This window comes from Tiliqua scincoides, chromosome 1, assembly GCF_035046505.1.
Source record: "Tiliqua scincoides isolate rTilSci1 chromosome 1, rTilSci1.hap2, whole genome shotgun sequence".
Taxonomy (NCBI): domain Eukaryota; kingdom Metazoa; phylum Chordata; class Lepidosauria; order Squamata; family Scincidae; genus Tiliqua; species Tiliqua scincoides.
Genome location: NC_089821.1, coordinates 280,090,623 through 280,113,216, shown reverse-complemented (window position 1 = coordinate 280,113,216; position 22,594 = coordinate 280,090,623). Strand labels below are relative to the sequence as shown.

The 22,594-nt window shown below is 46.4% G+C and overlaps 1 protein-coding gene across 3 annotated transcripts in view; it reads left to right on the top strand.

Moving 5' to 3' along the window:
• Positions 1–22,594, top strand: part of PTK2B (protein tyrosine kinase 2 beta) — an 80,145-nt gene that overhangs the window by 29,350 nt on the left and 28,201 nt on the right. For all 3 annotated transcript variants that reach the window (XM_066626716.1, XM_066626715.1, XM_066626717.1), the window contains exons 2-11: positions 12,660–12,918; positions 14,160–14,338; positions 15,852–15,939; positions 17,595–17,674; positions 18,265–18,327; positions 18,933–18,987; positions 19,592–19,732; positions 21,116–21,190; positions 21,344–21,445; positions 22,106–22,223. In XM_066626716.1, the coding sequence (XP_066482813.1) occupies positions 12,700–12,918; positions 14,160–14,338; positions 15,852–15,939; positions 17,595–17,674; positions 18,265–18,327; positions 18,933–18,987; positions 19,592–19,732; positions 21,116–21,190; positions 21,344–21,445; positions 22,106–22,223 (1,120 nt within the window). In that variant the 5' untranslated portion in view covers positions 12,660–12,699. The remainder of the gene's footprint in view (positions 1–12,659; positions 12,919–14,159; positions 14,339–15,851; positions 15,940–17,594; positions 17,675–18,264; positions 18,328–18,932; positions 18,988–19,591; positions 19,733–21,115; positions 21,191–21,343; positions 21,446–22,105; positions 22,224–22,594) is intronic.

Genomic DNA, 22,594 nt, shown 5'->3' with positions numbered 1-22,594 from the left:
AGGAACCCTCCAAATCCCCATGAGCACTATACATCTTGCAAATCCTGGGGGCATAAGACCAGAATGTCAGAAAAGCGGAATAAATTCAGCTAATGATGAAAGCATGGGGAGGAATTTCCTGAGAGAACTTTCCGCCTCACAGTGCTTGCTTCAGGGGAGAAGGGTAGTGAGCCTCGTGGTGGGGGCTGCCTTTGAGCAGAAGGGTCACCATGCACACCACCAGGCACTCTCAAGGCGTCTGTCCCTGTAAGCCAGCAGGCAGCTGTGGGGCAAGCAAAATGAGCTGTCAGCTGGGAAATCCCTGCCTCAAACGAAGGGAGGAGCCAGTGTCAGTGACCGAGCGCTTGCTTTGCATGCAGAAAGTCCCTGGTTCAGTCCCAGTTTAGACTTCTCAGCAGCTCTAGGACAGTCTTCTGCCTGAGCCCTTCAGGAGACATTGCTGCCTGACAGAGCTGACAGCACTGGGCTGCATGACCCAGTGGCTTGACTCCAGAACAACACAGCTTTGGGTGTGCTGTTCTTGATTTGCTGTCTTCAAGGCTTGGCTGCTGTGCCATGTGCCAGTGAGAAGGGCCAGTGTGCTGAGGCAGTAGGTTGTGGGCTAGTGAGAGCCCTGAAGCTCGTTGGTGACCTTGGGCAAGTTGCTTCCTCTCTGCCTGGCCCACCTCACAGGGTTGTGAGGTTATGTTGCAGGATATACATAGGACCAATCGAGTGTCTCCATCTGTGGCCCTTGTTACTGTAGCAGTAGAAAGGGGAAGGAACTGGCTGAAATCCTTCCTCCTGTGAGAGCATTCAAGATTAGGAACTCAGGCCAGTGGTGAACCTGCCCCCCCCCCAGCCATGCAAGAAGCTGTAGACATTTTGAAGGCAAGAAAGAATGTGTTTCAAAGCAAAGAGGAGCTTTGGTGCCCCCTCCCATTCCTGCCAGGGCTCCTAATAAACAGGCAGCAGAAGTGCCGAGTTTGGGTACCAGATGGAGAGTTGAAATTGGAAAGGAGAGCAGCGTGAGGCAGCAGGGCGGAGAAGCCAGCCAGGCCCTCTCTCAGGAAGCGCCTGTACTTGTGAGAATCACACCCTCTGCAGATAAACTGTCTTCCCCTTTCACAGGCTGGGGCTGCATTCCTGGGGCTCTGTCGCCCCCAAGTGCCTGCTTTGGCTCATCCAAAGGCATTGGCTGTTAATGGTGGCCAGAGAGCCCTCCAGGTATGTGTCAGCTGGCACAGTTCCTTCTCAGGCCAAGAAAAATGCATGTTTTGCTTCATATATACCTGTTTTTATGTGTCCACAGGGAAATTACACCACAGAAGTGAAACTATTGATTATCGCAGGTTCCTGGTCTCATGGTATATATGCAGCCACCAACCATTTTTCTTTCTTTTTTAAATTTTTCATGATGATTGTATGTTTCACCTGCTTCAGGAAATATTTTGGGTGAAAAGGATTCTTGTTCTACTTATAGAATGGCTGCAACTCAATAATATTCAGCAACATGGACTATCAAGGGAGTCAGTTATCCAGTAGGTGGGAATGAACAGGAGGCAAGTGCTCACTGGTGAGCATGTGCAAGCACTAAGAGTCCTTAAATCTCCCCAAGATTCTCCCCACGCCATCAAGGACAAGGTTCTAGGTGGGCCAGTAGTACAAGGAATCCAAATCACAGTGTAGGGGTTGCCCCAGGGTCAAAAGGAGACTGAAGGTACAGGAGGTCAGGACCACAGATGGCTTAACATAAGAACATAAGAACAGCCCCACTGGATCAGGCCATAGGCCCATCTAGTCCAGCTTCCTGTATCTCACAGCGGCCCACCAAATGCCCCAGGGAGCACACCAGATAACAAGAGACCTGCATCCTGGTGCCCTCCCTTGCATTGGCATTCTGACATAGCCCATTTCTAAAATCAGGAGGTTGCACATACACATCATGGCTTGTACCCCGTAATGGATTTTTCCTCCAGAAACTTGTCCAATCCCCTTTTAAAGGCGTCTAGGCTAGACACCAGCACCACATCCTGTGGCAAGGAGTTCCACAGACCGACCACACGCTGAGTAAAGAAATATTTTCTTTTGTCTGTCCTAACCCACCCAACACTCAATTTTAGTGGATGTCCCCTGGTTCTGGTGTTATGTGAGAGTGTAAAGAGCATCTCCCTATCCACTCTGTCCATCCCCTGCATAATTTTTTATGTCTCAATCATGTCCCCCCTCAGGCATCTCTTTTCTAGGCTGAAGAGGCCCAAATGCCGTAGCCTTTCCTCATAAGGAAGGTGCCCCAGCCCCATAATCATCTTAGTTGCTCTCTTTTGCACCTTTTCCATTTCCACTATATCTTTTTTGAGATGCGGCGACCAGAACTGGACACAATACTCCAGGTGCGGCCTTACCATCGATTTGTACAACAGCATTATAATATTAGCCGTTTTGTTCTCAATACCCTTCCTAATGATCCCAAGCATAGAATTGGCCTTCTTCACTGCCGCCGCACATTGGGTCGACACTTTCATCGACCTGTCCACCACCACCCCAAGATCTCTCTCCTGATCTGTCACAGACAGCTCAGAACCCATCAGCCTATATCTAAAGTTTTGATTTTTTGCCCCAATGTGCATGACTTTACACTTACTGACATTGAAGTGCATCTGCAATTTTGCTGCCCATTCTGCCAGTCTGGAGAGATCTTTCTAGAGCTCCTCACAATCACTTCTGGTCTTCACCACTCGGAAAAGCTTGGTGTTGTCTGCAAACTTAGCCACCTCACTGCTCAACCCTGTCTCCAGGTCATTTATAAAGAGGTTGAAAAGCACCGGTCCCAGGACAGATCCTTGGGGCACACCGCTTTTCACCTCTCTCCATTGTGAAAATTGCCCACTGACACCCACTCTCTGCTTCCTGGCCTCCAACCAGTTCTCAATCCAGGAAAGGACCTGTCCTCTAATTCCCTGACTGTGGAGTTTTTTCAGTAGCCTTTGGTGAGGGACCGTGTCAAACGCCTTCTGAAAGTCCATATATATATAATGTCCACGGGTTCTCCCACATCCACATGCCTGTTGACCTTTTCAAAGAATTCTATAAGGTTCGTGAGGCAAGACTTACCCTTACAGAAGCCATCCTGACTCTCCCTCAGCAAGGCCTGTTCGTCTATGTGTTTTGCTTGTTACCGGAAGTGCTTTATAAAACACGTGTAATGTACGCACATGGAGGAAAAACATTTAGTGTGCAGGGATCCTGTGTAGCAGTCAGTGGCATAGCTGTGCAGTTCAGCAGGGAAGGGAAGCGGGAGGTGTGGATGGAAAGTTCATCAATAGGATTTATTGTACTGATTCAAAAAAAGAAGACAAAAATGGTGCCTAACTGAACTTGCTCATCCATTCACTTAACTAAAAGGGGAAAAGGAGATAGCTCACAATAGACCTCTGGTGTCAGCTGCTGAGAAGGAAAGAGCGAGAGAAATGGGGAGAAGGAAGCCCTGGAAAAACACAGAGGGCTGAGCAAGAAAGGGAAGAAAGGATGTAGGAAGATTGGATGAGTTCCCCAGAAAGACCTGATGTTGAGGAAGTGACGGTTTCAGTGTGCAAGGAAGGAAGAGGAAGGGGGGGAAACTGGGGAGTTTACTGGAAATGGAAGGAAGAAAGGTGCTTGCGGTTTGGACCACAGCAAAAGGCGGTGACTGAGAATGGCTCTCCATCGTCTGAACCAAGGTATACAAGCAAGGATGAGCCTGGGGCAGCCATCACCCACTCATGGTGAGGGAGCCTGTCCCTCCCACTGAATGAATACTCCTAACCGGTGTCGCAGGCCTCCAAAAAGGAGCAAAGGGAGAAACCTAGAGTTCTTGAAGGATCAGCTAAGGACTTGTCTGATGGAGTCCTGAGGCTGATCTTGGGTCTCCATCAGAAACCACTGCAAAAGAGACCACATTCTCTCTCACATGCACAGTACACTCACAGAGAGAGCCAGAAAGCCACAAATATGAAGCATACTGTCAATCCGACCAAACATGAGTCAGAGAAAGACTTTGTACCTGGTGCTGAGGCCACTGTCCTGTTTCTGTGAGGCTTGATACATTGCAAGGGCTGCTGTGCAAGGTCGGGAGAACCTTGGTTCTCTTGCCTGATTCAAAGAGGCAAAGGCTATTGGGACTGCCTTTACAATCTTGGTGTCAATAACATGTATGTGGTCTGGATTGGAACCATGACAGGGTGTAGGGAGCTTTACCCCAACCCCTTATTGCAATCAGAATCCAGATTGCACCTCATGTGACCTTTTTCCCCATGAGAAATGGCTCCCATTAAAGCTCTTTTCTCTTGTAAATGGAACATGGCAGGGTGGTTCTGATGAGGACCACAGAAGAGGGCAGGGTTGACGCCCTCATGTTCCAATGCAGTTTCTCACACACCCCAAGTGCTGCTTACCCCAGAAACATCAAGCAGACACAAGTCTTGTTTTTCTGTCTTAATGGAGGCACAGTTAAGGGTTATTAAATTGCGCCTGGTATGGGTACAGACCCATCAGAACCTGGGGTCAACCAGCGAAACTTCTGGGTAGGCAGAGAAAGTCCTTTCTCACACACAAATTAATTTCTGTTGGGATGGCCAATCACTGAGGCAATGCTAAAGAGGAACTAGATAAATTTGTGGAGCAGGACAGATCCAGCAGTGGCTGTGTGACACCGGCACACAGATTCTCCAGGTTCAGTAACTGGATGCCTCTCAATACCAGTTGTAGGAATGCAGTGTTGGGCAGGGCTGTTGCCTCTGTCACCTGCTTGTGGGCTTCCCAGAGGTGCTGGTGGGCCACTGCAGGAAACAGGAGGCTGGACTAAATGAGTCCACTTGGGTTGATGCTGCAGCCAGGCTTTTCTCTTGCTGTTCTGTTAACCAGTTGCCTCTGGGAAGCCCACAATCAGCACAAAAAGGCAACAGCCTTCCTTCCTGGAAGTCTTTAAGCAGAGGCTGGATGGCCATCTGTCGGGATGCTGTAGCCTGCATTGGCAGGGGGTGGGATTCAATAATCTTAAAGGTCCATTCCAACTCTGTGGTTCTACAGTTCTTATGTGACAACATACACCATCATTTTTTCTCCCCAGCAGATAGCATTCAGCAGCCTTCTGCCTCCTAACCCAGAGCTTCTATATAGACACCAAAGCCTATTGATTCAAAGCCATTGATAGATCTTTGTCCATGCCCTCAGAATAATTCTTATAAGGACTGTGGAGGGGTCCCTGCAGAACAACAGCAACAGCAATCTGTGCACATAGAAATCAAGTATATCATGTAAAGGGCTAGGTTAAAGCCCTTCATTTTGACATGCTAGTTTTCTTTGCAAGGAATTCTTGAATGAATGGGAGGAGCACTTGATCATGTGAACACCCTCCCCATGCAGTTTAAAATGATATGGCCTGGGACTGGGTACAAGCTGACAACCTCAGTGAGGACTGGGTGATTGGTGTGAACCCCTGCAAATTTCCTATGGATTCCCTGTGCTTTGCAAATAATTGAGGAGTGCACTTTGGGGTGCACTGTCAGTTTATGTGGGGTGCTGGGCTTGATCTTGTTTCATGAACTGAGAGTATGCTTGAAAAAGCACTCTGCATTAGTCCCCTGCAGCACTGCTTGAGTCATCAGGGATAAGAAGTGAAGACAGCCCCCATGCCTTTTGTAATGTTCCCCCCCAACTACTCTTTTTGGAAGGCTCAGGGGGCTCTATACTATAGCTAAACCGAAAGGGGCCAAAGGTTGAGGTTGTGGATTTCATATTAAGGTCTCACTGCTTTGCCACCACATCCCCCATAATTTGAGCTCTGCCCCGCTACTGGGCAGTGAAAGTACAGGAGTTCCAGTGAAATACCTCTCAGGGAAGTTTCTCTGCTGCTACTCATTGAGAAAACCCTGCTAAACCTAGAAGGAACCTGTTAGAGAGGAATTTACCTTTTCCTGGTTCTTTTAGCTGAGCAGCCAAATTGAATGACAGAGACTTGTACTGTTCTTTAGTCCATCTTTATTTCTCCAGCAGATTTACCATACAGGACAGAAACAAGACTGTCTCAAGACATAGGACCAGCCCCCTGCAACCTCCTCTTACTCATAGGTTTTTATAGCATTGTGTAAACAAGTCCATCCCTTTTCCAATGAGACCCTCTTATGCAAGGTTTGGCTCTCATCCTGGAACTTTCTGCAATTCTGAATCAGGAGGTCACTTTGCCCTGAACGTCCTGACATGTTTCCTGTATCTGTTCTCCCAGATATTGTCAAAATAAAAAGTCCCTGGCCCCCAGCTGACTGAGCCCTTGGTCATAAACATGTTTTTCACTTTATCTGCTGCGTAAGCAGACTTAAAGCTGGAACTGCAACCCTCTGGCTGCAGCCATGACACTAGGCCTCAGCTGTCCAATCTGCAGAGTAACATTCATTCTTGGCTCCTCACAGCATAGGATAACTCACTAAATATATAATAAAAATAGATTATAAAACAGGTAAAACCACAAAAATCTCCCACAGTGCCCCCTCTTGGCACAGATGGAGTATTCAATCTGAGCCACCAATACAACTTTATATTTTACATATATTGATACATAACGGTATCTGTGGTATTATATTGTAAGTATACTATTACTGAAGAGTACAATCATGAAATACTAGAATACTGATATTAATATACTCTTTTAGGTTTAGACCCTTTAGATCCTTTTGATATGACTTTCTTGACTAGGCAATGACTACATTTTAGCATGACATATATCACCAGTAAGGTACAAATCAAAACTACCACAGTTCTTATTAGGTTATGCAACCAACCTCCTACATCAGGAAACCAACTGAACAAATTAGCCCAGAGTCCTACTATCCGTTTCCCTGCCATATCTTTAGCTACTGCACGTATGTGATGGGCACGATCCCAGGTAGCGTTGTATACATCTGGGATATACACACAACACTCTTGGCTAAGGAGCGCACAAACTCCTCCCTCTGTAGCCAATAAGAGCTCAAGAACAATGAGATGTTGAATCACAATCTGCCTTAGTTGCTTCTGCTCAGAAGCCAAATCAAGCAAGGCATCTGCTGTGTTATTTGCCATTTGCTCAATTACACCTTGGACTCATATCAGACCTTCACCTACTCTCCAGAAGGCTCCCTCACAAGCCCAAGGGAAGGCTGCACAGGAGCCTGTCCAATCATTTAGCGCTCTCCATGTCATAGGCTGAGTTTTATCTACATCTTCCTTGGCACTTCGCACATTTCGGACTTTATCTGTTGGCAATTGCTCTTTAAACAAAACTGGAGGATTCAACCATGCTAAATAACATGAGCCATCCCATGCTTTAGGAAGACTAATATAAGCTCTATTTCTACATGCTCAGTAAACACCATAAAGGAGTCTGAGGTTATGAAGAGCTGCTGAGTCATAGACTCATAGGACCCATCCTGACCACACAATCAGTTTCTCAAAGCGTGGTTCTATAGCCCTATCTTTGCAATAGCAGAGAAAAACTCTACTTGTCTTCCTTAGGTGCATCTGGATATGCTGCAATACACTCCAGAAGATTTCTTTCACGCATTAATCTGAGGGTTTTGAACATCAGAGAGCAATTTAAAGGCTTTGAGTATACCCAATAGGCCCTGCTATGGGAATACTTATCTTCCAAACTTATTCTTTGTCCCCTCTTTGTCCCCAAATGCATGCCATTAAAATATCCTTTACAGACACTAGTGCTTACAGAGTATTCCCCTTGATTTAAGAAACACCACTCTCCGATTTTTGGCACTATTACCAGATATTTATCAGATATGATTCTAACATCCTTCTATGTTACAAAGGTCTTCCCAATGGGATCCTTTAAAGAGGGTGCCCATGTCATGTTTTGTGGAGTTAAAAGGGTTGGTATCACTGGGAAACCATTTTCACTGGACACTGGTAAAAGAGAACAAACCTAACATGATGTATTCTGCAAAGCTGGCATACGCATTTTCATCTGGTGAGCAAAACGAATAAAAGCATTATGTTCATCATTTTGTTTTAATCTAGGAGCCATAAGCAAAGCCATACCGATAATATACACAGACATATTGCATATTTCAGACATATTTCTGGCCCACCTTGCCAGTCGGTTGGGCTGGGTTGCTCCCACGTTGGCACCTCTATTTCTGAGGAGCCTGTTCTTCAGCGCAGGCCCCTATTACAGTGCTCCTCTTGACTCTGGTGTGATGAATCCAGGTAGGAAGTTCTTTCACTCAAACTGCAGTGGGACTCACTAACAGAGTCTCAAAGGGACCTTGCCACTTGGGATGCAACGATGCCTTCTTGTAGGTCTTTACCTAAACAAAATCACCTGGAGAGATAGAATGACCAGCTTCCTACAAAGGCAATGATTGAGATTGAGCAGCATACTTCTGCAAAGTCACTAGATGTTGCTGCAAAGCCTTCACATACTTATAAGTTTCTTCAGTTAACCCACTAGTCTCAAAGTCTTTTGGAAAAGAGGTTAATGGAACTAAAGTAGGAGGAACATGTCCAAACAGAAGTTCATAAGGTGACAATTTAGTCCTTTTACCAGGCATGGTTCGGACAATGTACAAAGCTAAAAGAAAAACTTTTGTTCATTTCATCTTAAGTTCCATACATAGCTTTGTCAAAACACTTTTTAGAGTTAAATTTAATCTCTCTACCCAGCCCGAAGATTCAGCATGACGGGGGTGGTGTGTGTGTGTGTGTGTGTGTGTGTGTGTGTGTGTGTGTGGTAAAACTATTTGGTACCTATAGCTTCTGTCAATAATTTACACAGTTTAGCGGTGAAATGTGAGCCTTGGTCTGAGTTCAAAAATTCAGGCGGGCAGAACTTACAACAAATTTCATTTAGAATCAGTTTACACACAGTTGTTGCATCAACTCGTTTCACAGGAAAAGCTTCTACCCAACCTGTCAGTTTTATCAACAATTACAAGTAAATACTTCTTTCCCTCTGAAGGTACCAGTTCAGTAAAGTTAATTTGAATATGCTGCATAGGTCTATGGGCCCATGGCCAACCACCTGGGGTTTTCACTTGAGTTTTCCCTTTTGAATTACATTGCTGACAATAGTAGCAGCTTTCTACTATTCTTCTAGCAGTTTCATTAATTCCTGGAGATATAAATTGTCTAAGCACAAGTTCGGCCATGTTTTCATCTCTCCTATGAGTATTATCATGAATTTTCTGCAACTCTTCGTATTGTTTACTTCGAGGGAGCACAAACCTGTGCTCAGATTTCTATATCCAATCAGATTGTAATCCCTCTTGTCTCCATTTTTCCTTTTCCATCTCTGGAGCTGCTTGCTGCCACTCACTTATTGGTGTAGTTAGTTGCGCTGCCTGCACTTCTTGTATGGCAGCTACTTTTGCAGCAGAATCAGCAAATTTATTTCCTAAGGAGATAGGATCGGTCTGTTTTGTATGAGCCTTGCAATGCATAATAGCTATCTCTTTAGGCAGTTGGATAGACTCTAGCAGCTCAGCAATTTCTTTACCATGTGCAACTTGTCCACCAGAGGATGTAATAAATCCTTGATGTTGCTAAATAGAACCAGCATAATGTCATAAACTAAAACAATATTTTGAGTCTGTCCAAAGGTTGTCTTTTGCCCTTGGCATACTTGCATGCTGCTATTAAAGCTAATAATTCCGTAAGTTGTGCACTTACTCCAGGTGAAAGACTCTTTGCAATTACAACTGTATCCTGAGTGGTAACTGCATATCCTGCATACCTTTTCCTTTCTTTATAAAATGCAGATCCATCCACAAAAAGCTGAAGCTCTGGGGACTCCAAAGGAACATCTTTCAAATCAGTATGTGGAGTAGACAATATGTCTACTGCTTGCAAACAGTCATGCATGCATTGTTCATTTCCTTCGGCAATAAAGAAGCTGGATTAAGAGTTGAATACCACTTTAAGGTGACTCCATGAGTCATTAACAAAGTTATTTCATACTTAGTCAACCTTTGATTTGTCAGGTGCTTAAGATGTTTAGAATTCAGTAAACTTGCTACTGCATGAGGAGTGTGCCCCACTAGAGGGTGTCCCAAGACAATGTCTTGAGCCTTTTCTACAATCAACACAACTGCTGCTACATTCTTAAGGCAACCAGGCAATCCTCTTGCGACTGGATCTAATTGTGCAGACAAATAGGCCACAGGCCTAGGAGATCCTCCAAAGTCCTGTGTTAAAACTCCTGAGGCCACTGTCTTATGTTCATGAACAAAAAAGTCAAAATCTTTTTCATAGGAAGGGATGCCCAAAGCAGGAACACGAATGAGTGCTAACTTTAACTCTTTAAATGCTCTCAATTGCTCTGCATTAGGTCTCAAAGGTTCTTCAGCCTCTTCACATGTCAGCTCATTTAGAGGCTTCAATAATTCCCTGACTGCTATGATCCAATGGCAACAGAACCCAATCACTCCCCAAAAGCCTCACATTTCCCTCTTACTTTTAGGAAAAGGAATGTCCAGGATTACTTTGATACGGTCAGGATCTAACTGATGTACACCTGGTCCTAAAGTACATCCCCAAAACTTTACCTCCTGCTTTGCCCATTGCAATTTTAAAGGATTTACCTTATGTCTTTCATAGCTAATTGATTCAACAGGTAAATAGAGTCTACCTCATTATCCTCACATGTCTTTGAGGCAAGTAAAATGTCATCGACAAAATGAAGGGTAGAATCTCTAGGTAATTGTACATCCTTTAAATTATTAGCTAACACCCTTGAGAAGACTCCAGCTGTTTCCACGTAGCCTTGTGGCATTCTAGTCTAAGTTAACTGTCTAGGTAAGCTCACCTGTGCACATTCAGGTAAGTAAGGTACACACCTGTGCACACCTGGCTGCCCCCAGGTAAATGTAAACAAATACTGCTTCTCTTGTGCAATAGGAACCCAGAAATAAGCATTACTCAAGTCAATAATAGTATAAAATTGTGCATCTGATGGCACCTGTGACAATATCACACTTGGATGTATCCAAGTGGAAAAGATGGTATCACATAATCATTTATCAATCTAAGGTCTTGCACCATCTGATAGAGTGACTTTTCATCTGATCTCACCTGTTTTTTCTTTACTGCAAGCACAGGTATATTACATGGAGATTCACAAGGAACCAAAATCCCCTGCCTCAGAAATGCATCTATAAGAGGTGCCAGACCTTGAATTGCTTCAGGTTTTAATGGGTATTGCCTCTGCGTCAGTGGAGGCCTTCCCTCTTTCACAACAGGAGAGAGTGGGGCTGCTGATTTTACTAACCCCACTGTATGTTTACCTCCCCACACTATAGGGATTCACTTCATTTTGTACTCTCAATGGAAGTTCTGAAACCTCTTTAGCCTCTAACCCTGCTAAGAGATGAATCTGATGTAAAGGAAATCTAACAATACCATCAGGCTCACAGAATATTTGCGCATGTAATTTGGTTAATAAATCTCTCCCCAAAAGATTTTGTCAGCATCAACGTTCTGAGGAACCCATTTTGAAAACCACCAACTCCAGGCTGCTCTAGTTTCACTGTTGTGCAGGCGCAAATCTCATTCATGAGCCTTTTTTGGTTTTCAGGTTAGAAAGAAGGATTTTGCCTTTTCCCACATGATCCTGCCTGGCTCTGGCCCTGGCTCCCCTGGACCTAAGGGGAGGTTCTGCCCCACATTCTGCCATCAACTGTCAGCCCAATCCTATGCATGTCTACTCAGAAGTAAGTCCCATTATTGTCAATGGGGCATACTCCCAAGTAAGTGTGGATAGGATTGCAGCCTGAGGCATGGTGTAAGGGCTGCAGGGCAGGGCCTACTCTATTGTGGTGCCCAGGCCTTGAGAGGCTCACATGACATGATCCTGGCACTTGACAAAGACTGCTTGTTTCATGGAGTGTTTGGAATCAAACTAAACAGACCTTCATTTCCATATTGATGTTGTGCTATTTAGATATTGTGACATGGAAATGTTGTGTCCTGCCTGCAGCAGTTGTTGGGTGGAACTGAAAGTATAAAATAAGAAATCTTTTATAAATGAAAAAGAAAGAAAGCAGATGCTGGATCTGTATGGCTGGGAGTGGGCTGCGGTCAGGAATGTGCATTTTTCCAGCATTCTATGTGTGTGTAGAAGCACAAACGTGTGGTTTTGGGTGTAGCATTCAGTTTCCTGAGAGTCTCAGCTTTCATTCTAAGAACAAATATCTAAACATCTTGGCTCTGGAAGCAGATCTGGAAATGGCTGGGGAAGCCTGACTAGGCTGGGCAAGGAGAGGCCATAGTGTAGAGGAAGGGCACCTAAGCCACAGGTTGAGTCCTAGCATCTCCAGATTGACTTCTTTCTGTCTGCAACCCTGATTGCTGCTGCTTGCCAATATAGACAGCGCAGAGCTAGGTGGACCAAACACCTGCTGTAGGGCAAGACAGCTTCATGTGTTCTTAGGGGGGCTGTGCAGGGGTCAGTGGGCAGCTCTTCTGTGTCTTTGTCCCTGCCCGTGTCTGACAGAAGTCCATACGCAGGCAATTTGCTTGATTTATGCAGATTGCAGAAGACAGTTTTTCTTGGTGCAGAATTTATGATAGGTCTTTTGCATTCATAGGCACATGGTTAAGGCTTTCTTGGGAGTTCTGTCTTGCTGGTGCCTTTTCTCACATTGCTTCTCTCTTCCCAGGAAGTGATGTGCTGCCTTTAGTGTCTCGCCATCACTCAAGATGATGTCAGGACTGCCAGAGGCCCTGAGCCGGCTGAGGGCAAATTCGCTGCGCAGCTGCTTCAGCCTGGCCGGGCCCTCGGAGTCCACCATGGTGTCCGTGCCCATCGACATTGACAAGGACGAGCTGAGGATTCTCAAAGTCTGCTTCCACAGCAACAGCTTCCATGTGGGCAAGAATTTCAAGCTGGTGAAGTGCACTGTCATGACTGAGATTCGGGTGAGTGAGGGGCAGCGAATCATTTGTTTGGGACCAGGAAAGTTGTGCTCAGCTCAGACAGCTGGGGCTGATTAACCCATAGAATTAGCTGCCACAGCATGTGATGGAGGCCACTCAGCTGGCTTTAAACAGAGCTTAAGTGAAACCTCCAGATTCAGAGGCAGTGTACCTTGGAATTTCAGTTGCTGGGGGACAAACAGTGGGGGGCAGCTGCTGCTCTGCATTTGTGCTTCCTGGAGTCATGTGGCTCTGAGCCAGCATTAGCACAAGGAATCTTTGGGCTGCTGCCCAGCACCCCAGGGCAACCCACTGCTGACATCTGGCTTGGCTCCTGGAAAGGATTAGACTCAGCCAATAACCAGAAACTCCTGGCTGGCTGAGCCCCCCTCCTGTTACCACAGTTTCTTTCACAAGCTTCTTTCATTCTTGGTGGGGAAGCTCAAGCACCAACAGTGTTCTAGCCACTGGGTGCTGCCCACCATCTTCCCCTCTTACACAGCTGCAAAGCTGTGGGGAGGGTATTGAGGGGGGGGGGGAAACATGGCAGATGGCAGCTCCAGCCAGAAGGTCCTTCTTGCTGCTGGCCCAAGAATGAAAGAAACCTCTGTCTGCCACCACAATAAGGGGAGGGTCCTACCAAAACCAGGTGAGAAGGGGTCCACTAGGAGTCACCTTGTCAAGGGCCTGCTCTACTCCAGAGCCAGCACTGATCTGCCTGTTGGAAACAGGGTGCTACCACTGGAAGACTTTATCCTGACCCAGCCAGGCTCTTCTGTCCACTAAAGATTAGGTGATTGTGAGGAAATGCCCACCACTATCATGGGCGGGGGCATGTTGCAAAGAGGGCTTAATGTGTGCTTCTGCGCACTGTGTTGAAACCCACCTTATCTCAGCATAGCTGGAGGACCCAGTGTCAGCAATGGGGGAACCTTTTCCTTGCCACTGCAAAAGTATCTCCAAGAGCAAACCTTCCTCTTCCCTCTAGGTGTTAACAGCAGCCATTCATGTATGTTGGTGAAACTAAAGGAACACAGTCAGGGCACTGTAGCAGGGGGACCCTCCTCCCTGGCCCCTGGCGGCGCCACTGCTATGAATCAACCTCGTGGTCAGTGTAGCCCTCATGCTGGGCTGTTTCTTGGTCTGGCTCAGGTTTGACACAATGTTGTCAACTGGCTTTAGAGGGAAAATGAGATAATCAAGAGTTTGATTATCTGCGATCCCATTGCAAATTTGCTTTTCAGGAGGTGATCAAGTTAATCCTGCAGAGTGGGAGGATTGGCACGAACATCCAGCTCTCCGAGTGCTACGGATTACGCCTGAAGCACGTGAAATCTGATGAGATCCATTGGCTTCACCCAGACCTAACGATTGGTGAAGTCCAGGACAAGTATGAATGCCTGCACCTCGAGGCTGAGTGGAGGTATGGCCCCTTTCCACACACCCCAGCTCCCTGTTGCAATATGGGAAATAATAATCACCGGACTAATTGACAGGGCCATCACACGGTGCTATTAAGCTGTTTGAACACATTTACGCTATAGGAATGCTACATGCATGTGATTAATTTTTAAGGAGCAGTGGATGAGCTGGAGCCCTTGGTGTTCAGTTGAGATTATATGCTGTGATTCTGCAGTAACATGAGAGAGAGTTTTAATTTTTTTTTTTAAAAGACCTAAGTTTCTAGTCCTTATGGCTGTAGATACAAAATTGTTGTTCATATCAAAGCAAGAGAGGGTGCATAGCTCAGTGAAAGAGCAGCTGCTTTGTAGTCAGAAGGTTCCAGGTTCAGTCCCGGCAGCATCTCCAGGTAGGCTGAAAAAGACTGAGACCTTGGGCAGCTTCTGCCAGTAAATGTAGACCACACTGACCTAGATGGACCAAGGGTCTGATTCAGCAGAAAGCAGCTTTGTCTCTGTGCAGAGAGTTGGATGAGCTTAGAAGCCAGAGCTGTTCTTGAATGCATGTTCAATGGTTGGGTATGAGGCTTCTGTGCTCCACAGAGCTCCTTGTCCTCCCACAGGCAAATAGACCTAAATGGATCTTGGCGTAAAATATGCAAAATAAGGGAAATATCCATCACTGATTGAGACAAGACCTGGCTGAGAATTTGGGTCACATGGGAACAGGACTTTAATCTTTTTCAGCTCAGCATTTGCCCAGCTTGCTAAGAATGAATGATCCAACTCTATCACAACCATAGAGAAAGAAAAAGTCTAGAGTCACAATCCTTAACAATGTAAGAGGAGCCCTGGTAGATCAAGCCAAGGCACCCCAACTAGTCCAGCATCCTGTTTCCCTCAGTGGCCCATTAGTTGCCTCTGGGAAGATCACAAGGAGGAGAGGAAGGCATGTTTCTCTTATCTCCCACTAGTGCTCCTCTGTAACTGGAATTTGCCTCAGTGTTGCTCCTGAGGCATCACAGGTTGAACACAGGACTACCTTTCCACTCTAACCTGCAATGAAAAATCTGGAGGATTTTCACCTTAAAGGTGCAAAGGGATAGAGTGATGCTATTGCATGCCTTTCTGGAATCACGGCCAGTTGTGGTTTTCAGTTGTTACCACAAGTTTAACTGTGTGCCACTCCAATCTTTTCCCATATCTATGGGTTTCCATTCTAACTTGCAAAAGGTTCACCCCAGCGATGCCAAGGGATAGAAGGGTGCCACCCTGTATCCATAAAGAATCACAGCCAATGATGGCTTTCAGTTTTTACGAGAAGTTCAGGCCATGTGTGACTCTAATCTTGTTCCATCTCTATGGTCCCTGCAAGCTGCCTTTATGGAGGACAGAATTAGGAGCTGGGTCTTGACCTGACCATCTCCACATTCAGGCTGGACTAGCAAACACCAAATAAAATAAAACATGTCATTGAAGAAGGAAGGCAAGACAGAATTGTTGGAACTGTCCCAAATGACAATTGTGTTCTTTCAGGTATGACCTCCAGATCCGCTACCTCCCGGAGGACTACATGGAGCGCTTCCAAGAAGACCGGCCGACACTTCTGTACTTCTACCAGCAGGTGGGTGCTGAGGTGACAAGACCCCTCCATCTGCCACAGCATCAGTCATGGTTCCATTGATATGTATAGCACTGTGCTGTCCTGCAGGGACAATGTGCCTGGCGCATTAGACAAAAGCAATCTTTTGCTGCAAGTGTCTGGGGCAAGCTGGATGCATATGATGTGTGATACATGCATTATGATGCCTGAGGTGGAAAATCTAAATGGGGCACCATCTGTGGGCAGGTTCTCCTGCGCACTCCCCATTGTAATGAAGAGGCACTGTGCAAGAGCAGCTTCCATTCACTTCCACGAGGTGTGTGCAGGAGAATTCCCTGCTAGATTGTGCTCCAGGATTGGCTCTGTCTCCCTCCTTTGCCGCTTTAACAACACTTAGAATCTTCCACTGGAAGTAGCCACAGTATGTTGGGCAGACTCTACCTTCTGGTTCAGTGAGCATGAAACAGCAAGATGAGCTGGGGATCAGCTGGGAAACTTGCGTGAACTCTTTGGGTCAGACTTTCACAGGCTGCCTCATGTCTTGGATCCAGGAGGTGACTTCTGAGCCAGGAGGAATGCTGCGCTTGCACTCTTGCAACTTGTAAACTTTTCCACCCCCCACTCGGAATCCACAAACATGACTTCTTACTTCCTTATTCCCCCACCCCAAAGAAAGTTCCACAACTTCAGAATGTCAGTAGCCATCTATGCAAAAGGGCACCATTTGCCTGTCTCATGTGTGGTGCAGCTGACACTGCAAGAACTGCAGAAGCATTGCAGCCAGTAGCCAGGAGGTCAGGTGGACAATCCCCAGCTCCCTCCCTTCTGACCTTCCCCTGACTGTGTTCTGTAATGCTCCTGTTAATCCTATGCAGGCAACTTGAGCCCAAATCACTGAGTTTTGTTTATTTTGGGTTGCTATTCATTCATTCATTCATTCATCCATTCATTTAATGCCGTGGCAACCCTGGGTGAAATCACACCCAGGGCCGCAAAGTGCGCCTCCCCAGGCTGGTGCCTGCCCCCCAAAGCTGGCACTCACTTCCCCTGAGGCTGGCACCCCCCCCCCCTCGAGGCTGGCACCCTCCCTTGCTTACCTGGGCATTCCAGAGCCTTGCGATGCATCCCAGATAATTTGGAAAGCCTTCTGAGGGCCTCTGAAAGGCCCTTAAACAGTATTTCTGAAAAACGGGAAGTATTAAGGGCCCTCTAGAGGCTCAGAAGGCTTTCTGAGTGCTCCGGGATGCTGCATGACACCTCACCACCTGCTACCACTTGGCTCTAATGCCAGGGGCACACTGATTTAATGAGATTGTGTGTCTCATTTTTTTCTTTCCTAGGAAACTCAAAGCAGTTAACAATACATATGATTAGACTATATATACTATAACGCACACTACCTGGAGCTATCGCTGGGGATGTTTCAATGGGTGCACCTCCACTCACACTTGGTCTAATATCTCCAAATTTCATGCTTCTCTGGCCATTTCTGCTGTCCACAAATTCAAAGCCTCTGCATGCAGGGCTTTCTAGGTACAGGTTTTGACTCTGATCCATAAAGTACACAGTTCCCTGCCAAAGTTTACCCATTCCTTTGGTGGAAAAAAAGGGAAGTGTGTCTCAGGAAGACCTCCACCTATTGAAATGACCTTCTTATCTCCACTTCTGCCTTTCAGCTCCGGAGCGAGTACATGCAACTTTATGCTAGCAAAGTGAGTGAGGGGATGGCTCTTCAACTCGGCTGCCTGGAGCTCAGGTATGTCCTTGCTGGGTCACTGGGTAGAAGCACAAGCATGTCAGAAAACTTGCAGGCCTTGTCTGAGCCTGTTGGCTTGCATCATAAACCTTCCAGGTGAAACAGCAGTCCATAAAAGGAACAAAACTGACTGAGCTGCAATACAAACAAGACAAAGGAAAACCAAAAATGGCACATAGGTCAAAAGAGACAAAACAAAACCAGGGATGGAGGAAGCACAAGGAGGGCTTCAGGCAGGCCTCCATGCAGAGAAGACTGTAGCTCTGCTGGTGCTGACAGTAATCCCAAGGCCACTTTCAATCCGGTTCTGTCCAATATCCTTTGCCCTGGGAAAAAGAACTATGCAAGTTCTTGTACAAGCTAGGTGGGGTGTGCATCTGGATGCTGTGGGCAATATGCAGGTTGAGTGTGTTTCAGTTTACACGTACTAATTGCCAATGCAGTGGTTTTTGTGCTGGATAGCATTTGTAGCTGGACAGCTCTGTGGATAGCATTTGGCTCCCAGTGTCAACTCCTCCAGCTTGTATTGCCCACTCCTCTCCTACTGGGATGTGCTGTGACTCATGTATTATGTGTTTCTTTTTTTGCAGGAGGTTTTACAAGGACATGCCTCACAACGCCCTGGACAAGAAGTCCAACTTTGAATTCCTGGAGTATGTTGACAATGGTCTTATTTTGCTTCCCCCTTTCCTCCCATCTTCACAAATGTGTTTACATATCTCCGCTCGTATGAAGAGTGCACACTGAATGCATGGGGGTGGAATCACAGCTACAATCCCCAAAGTCAATGTTTTGTTGGCTCAACTTTACAGGGTCTCTGCCCACTTGTTTGAATACTTCCCCTTTCAAAGTTCTACATCATCACTAATTCAGTCTTGAGCCTGATGGGAAAGGTTCCTCTCTTCTTCCTATCTTGAAGAGCCACTGCCAATCAGAGTAGATAGTCCTGGGCTGGATAGACCTATGGTTTGATTTAGTAGAAGGTAGCATCACATATTTGCAGATAAGAATTTTTCTGTTGCCTGTTCTCACCTGTCATATGATGGCCTTCAGTTGACACATTCAGATATAATCAGCAAATGCAGATTCTGCTAATATTTTTAGCCCTCTTTTCTCCCAGCATGGAGCTCAAGATGACATGCATGTGGCTTCTAGGCAGTCTCCCATCCAGGCACTGACCAGGCTGAGAACTGATTAGCTTTAGCAAGAAGGCTGCATCACATGCTAGGACAAGTCCTGAATCTGCTTTCTCTTTCAGGAAGGAAGTGGGGCTGGATTTGTTCTTCCCAAAGCAGATGCAGGAGAATCTGAAGGTGAGGAATTTCTTTGCTCAACTTTATGTATGTTACACAGGAAGGGCCCAGGCAGCCCTTTGGGAGGGAAATCCCTTGTCCTTAAGGCCCATGGTGTAGGGCTCTGGACCTTTTAAAACATCCCAACCTTCCCTATGTGGGTCAGTCATGTACATGGGACACCTTGCCTCCTTTGTGCCCTCCCTCTGTGTGGTCTACACTTGCAGAAAGTGGCAGAATGGACTGTGCCACTTTGGACTGCAGATGGGGGTATCTTGTCTTTGACTGCTGTCCCACCTAAAACAATACCTTCCCTGCAAGTGTACAAGAAGCAGAACTTCTCTCCCTGTTGTGCTAGACTTTTACTTTCAGGGTCAGCTGGATTTCTAACAAGGGGAAGTACCACCAACTTGCAGTGGTACAGTCCACTCTACCTCCATGAGTCTATTACCTCTACATTTACAGATGTAGAGCAAAGCTCAGCAAGACCCAAGCTCTGGGGTACCAGTGGCTTGATATGGGGAGTGTCAGATATTTTCTGCCTCAGGCTTCTGGGTGCAGTTGTTCAACTGGGGCTTGGGGGCTGAAATTTTTTCTTTGCTTTCCTCCCATCCCCTGTACCCAGCCCAAGCAGTTCCGCAAGATGATCCAGCAGACATTCCAACAGTATGCCCTTCTGCGGGAGGAGGAGTGCATTATGAAGTTCCTGGGCACACTCTCCACCTTTGCCAACATCGACCAGGAAAGCTACCGCTGTGAATTGATTGTGAGTGTTGGAGAGATTGGGTGCTCCGGAGGCTGCACAGGCTCTTCCTGACATGGGTTAAGGTGCTGTGTTTAGACCCATAAAGCTGTACTGAATTCTGGCTTTGTGTCTTGAAGTTCCTCACCTCTTCAGGGTGTCATCCTGGCACCTTTTGCAGGCAAGGGCTGGAGTGCGGCCACATCTGCAGTTCAGGGGTGGAATTTGTTGGACCTAGGGGAGGGGCGGAGTTACAGTGAATTGCAGAAGCTCTCCTGCTCAGCAGAAAATAGTTCTGTCCCCTTGCTGGGGGTAGCTGGAAGCTGACCAAGGGGATTAGTGCCTAGTGGCTAGCGCCCAGTTCACTCGTTCCTGCTCTCTGCTTCCCAAATTTGCTGGGTCAGTGGCTGAATGGGAGGATCCGACTGTTACCAGAATTGCTGGTGAGGGAAATTATTAATAAGTGCTTGCCTTTAAAAGATGTAGAGGGACCAGCCCTTCCAGCAGCTTTCAGAGAGAGAATATAAGCAAATGAAGTACACAACTGTCCTGATAAAAGGGGTCTGGGTCTGGATGCAGATCAGCATAATGCAGAGAACCCCCTCCCTCAAAAGGCTGAGAGATAAATGGCTTCCAATCCAAGAGATACAGATTCATTGTAAAAGAATAGACACCACAGTGCACCAAAAACACAATTTCCCAAAAGATCAATAAAGAAATAACAATGGACCCTAACAGACATGTAATACAGTATATTCCTGATTCGTAATAAGTGTGGGGAAGGGAATGGGGAAAGGGAGTGTGGAAGGAAAGGGAGTATGGGGAAGTGTGGGGAATAAGATGGGGAAAGGGAGGAGCCACAGAGGGGAGGGAGAAGGCAAAAGTGCCAAGGCACATAATAGTGACTAGCGTTCTGGAGTGGTTGAGGTGCCTTGCAGGAATCCAGGTGCTCTGAGCAGCATGGAGACCCTGGTGCGACACAGAAGTTGTTGCACCAGGTTAGAGTCACAGCTTGCTGCTCAAAATTCTCTAATACTTCAGGGGCTTTTGAGTTGCTGGTTATGTGCAACTCAGAACCCAAAAGGGGCTCTGGAGGTTTCTGTATTGGGTGTGTGATCTAAAGTGGTTTGTGCATGAATCCAGATGTGCCACTTCCTGGCACAATTTAAAAAACAAAATAGACCTTGAGTCCTGTTGCTAAGTGTTAAGGTAATCATGTTAAGAATATGTTTCTAAAAACTCAGTAATTCATCCCCTTCTTCTTCATTCATCCCTCAATGTTCTGAAACTTCGAAATCCATTGGAAATACTTTGGGTTGGATGAAGGGAATATCTAGCTGAGATACCTGCCCACTGCCTGCATTAGAATCACCCCTCCAGATGGTTTTCTCTCCCTACCTTTTTCAGCAAGGATGGAATATCACAGTAGACCTGGTGATTGGACCCAAGGGCATCCGGCAGATGACGAGTAAAGAAGCCAAGGTATGTTGTAAATGACAAAGGGCAGTAAATACATCAAGAAGAATGTTCTTTAAGTGATGGTCTTAATGCAGTGTGTAGCCTGGTCCTGAAAAAAAAAAATCCCTTTCTCAGCTTCTTAATCACCAACATCATGTAAATGTTGCTCCATTCCAGCCCACATGCCTGGCCGAGTTCAAGCAGATCAAATCCATCAAGTGTACACCTGTGGAGGAAGGCAGAGCTCTGCTGCAGCTTGGACTCACGGGGAACCCTCAGGTGAGAAGGATGGGGGTTCTACTGACAGGAGAGTGTTTGGGGCCTGTGTGAGGCACTGGATCTTCAGCTCTGCCTCTTCTAACTCCCTATTCTGCAAGGCCAACTGAACACTAGCTAGTTAGTGCTTAATCATCTGCTTTCTGGTCAGTCCACAAACAGCAGACTTAAAGGATTGGTAGTGAGCACCTGCCTCCTAGGGTAAGGTCCTGGGTTCCTCTTTGGCATCTCAGGAAAGATCAATTAGTCGGACCAGTCAGGCCTTGGAGAGTTGCTGCCAGCGAGAGAGAAAACACTTCCCAGAAAGCAGCTTCATGTGATTCTATTAGGAGAAGATCCCGGCTGATGGACCAGACCAAGGAGGGTCAGTTTAGTCCCTCAGCATCCTGCTTCTCCCAGTGGCCAGCCAGAGGCCTTGAAGGAAGCCCATAGTAGGGTCTGAGGACAACAGTCCCATCCCCCCTCTCCCCATTGGGATTTCTTTCAGACTTCCTCCTGTGCTCCTAATTTTTGGGGGACTGAGAGGGATAAAGGGATGCAAAGTCATCTTCTTCTTTTGTTCTTCTGAGTCATGTATAAATAATTGCCAGCCAGCTATGGTCTACATGGTCTTCTCACTTCCAGGTGGAAACTGACACGCTCTTTCACTCTTCTACTTTACAGTCCCTGACGATCAAAACATCCTCCCTTGCTGAAGCAGAGAATATGGCTGACTTAATAGATGGCTATTGCAGGTTGCAGGGAGGCTTTGATGAGTCCCTCATCATCCGACCTAACAGAGGTAAGTAGCAAGTCACCTTCAGTGTTAATGTGTTGTTGGCACAGATGTATCAGCAGGCCAAGGGCAGCTCTGATAACCCCAGTCCCTGAAATGGCAGGCCCCTGTAAGGACATGACATTGTGTGGCAAGCTCTGCATGTCTGAATTCCTGGATAAAGTTTAGAAACTCTCCATGTTAAATCAGAAGGAAGGCTGAGCAAGTGATGGAGCAATAACAGAATAGCATGGAAATAGAGTAGTCCATTCATTTTTTGAGTTGATGTTACTTGCGGGACAAGAAGGAAGGCAAGATATCTCATTTCCTCATTAACAGGACAGGGCAGACAACGACCTGGGCTGGGTAGGAATGAAGGCGCCACACCTCCATTCTCT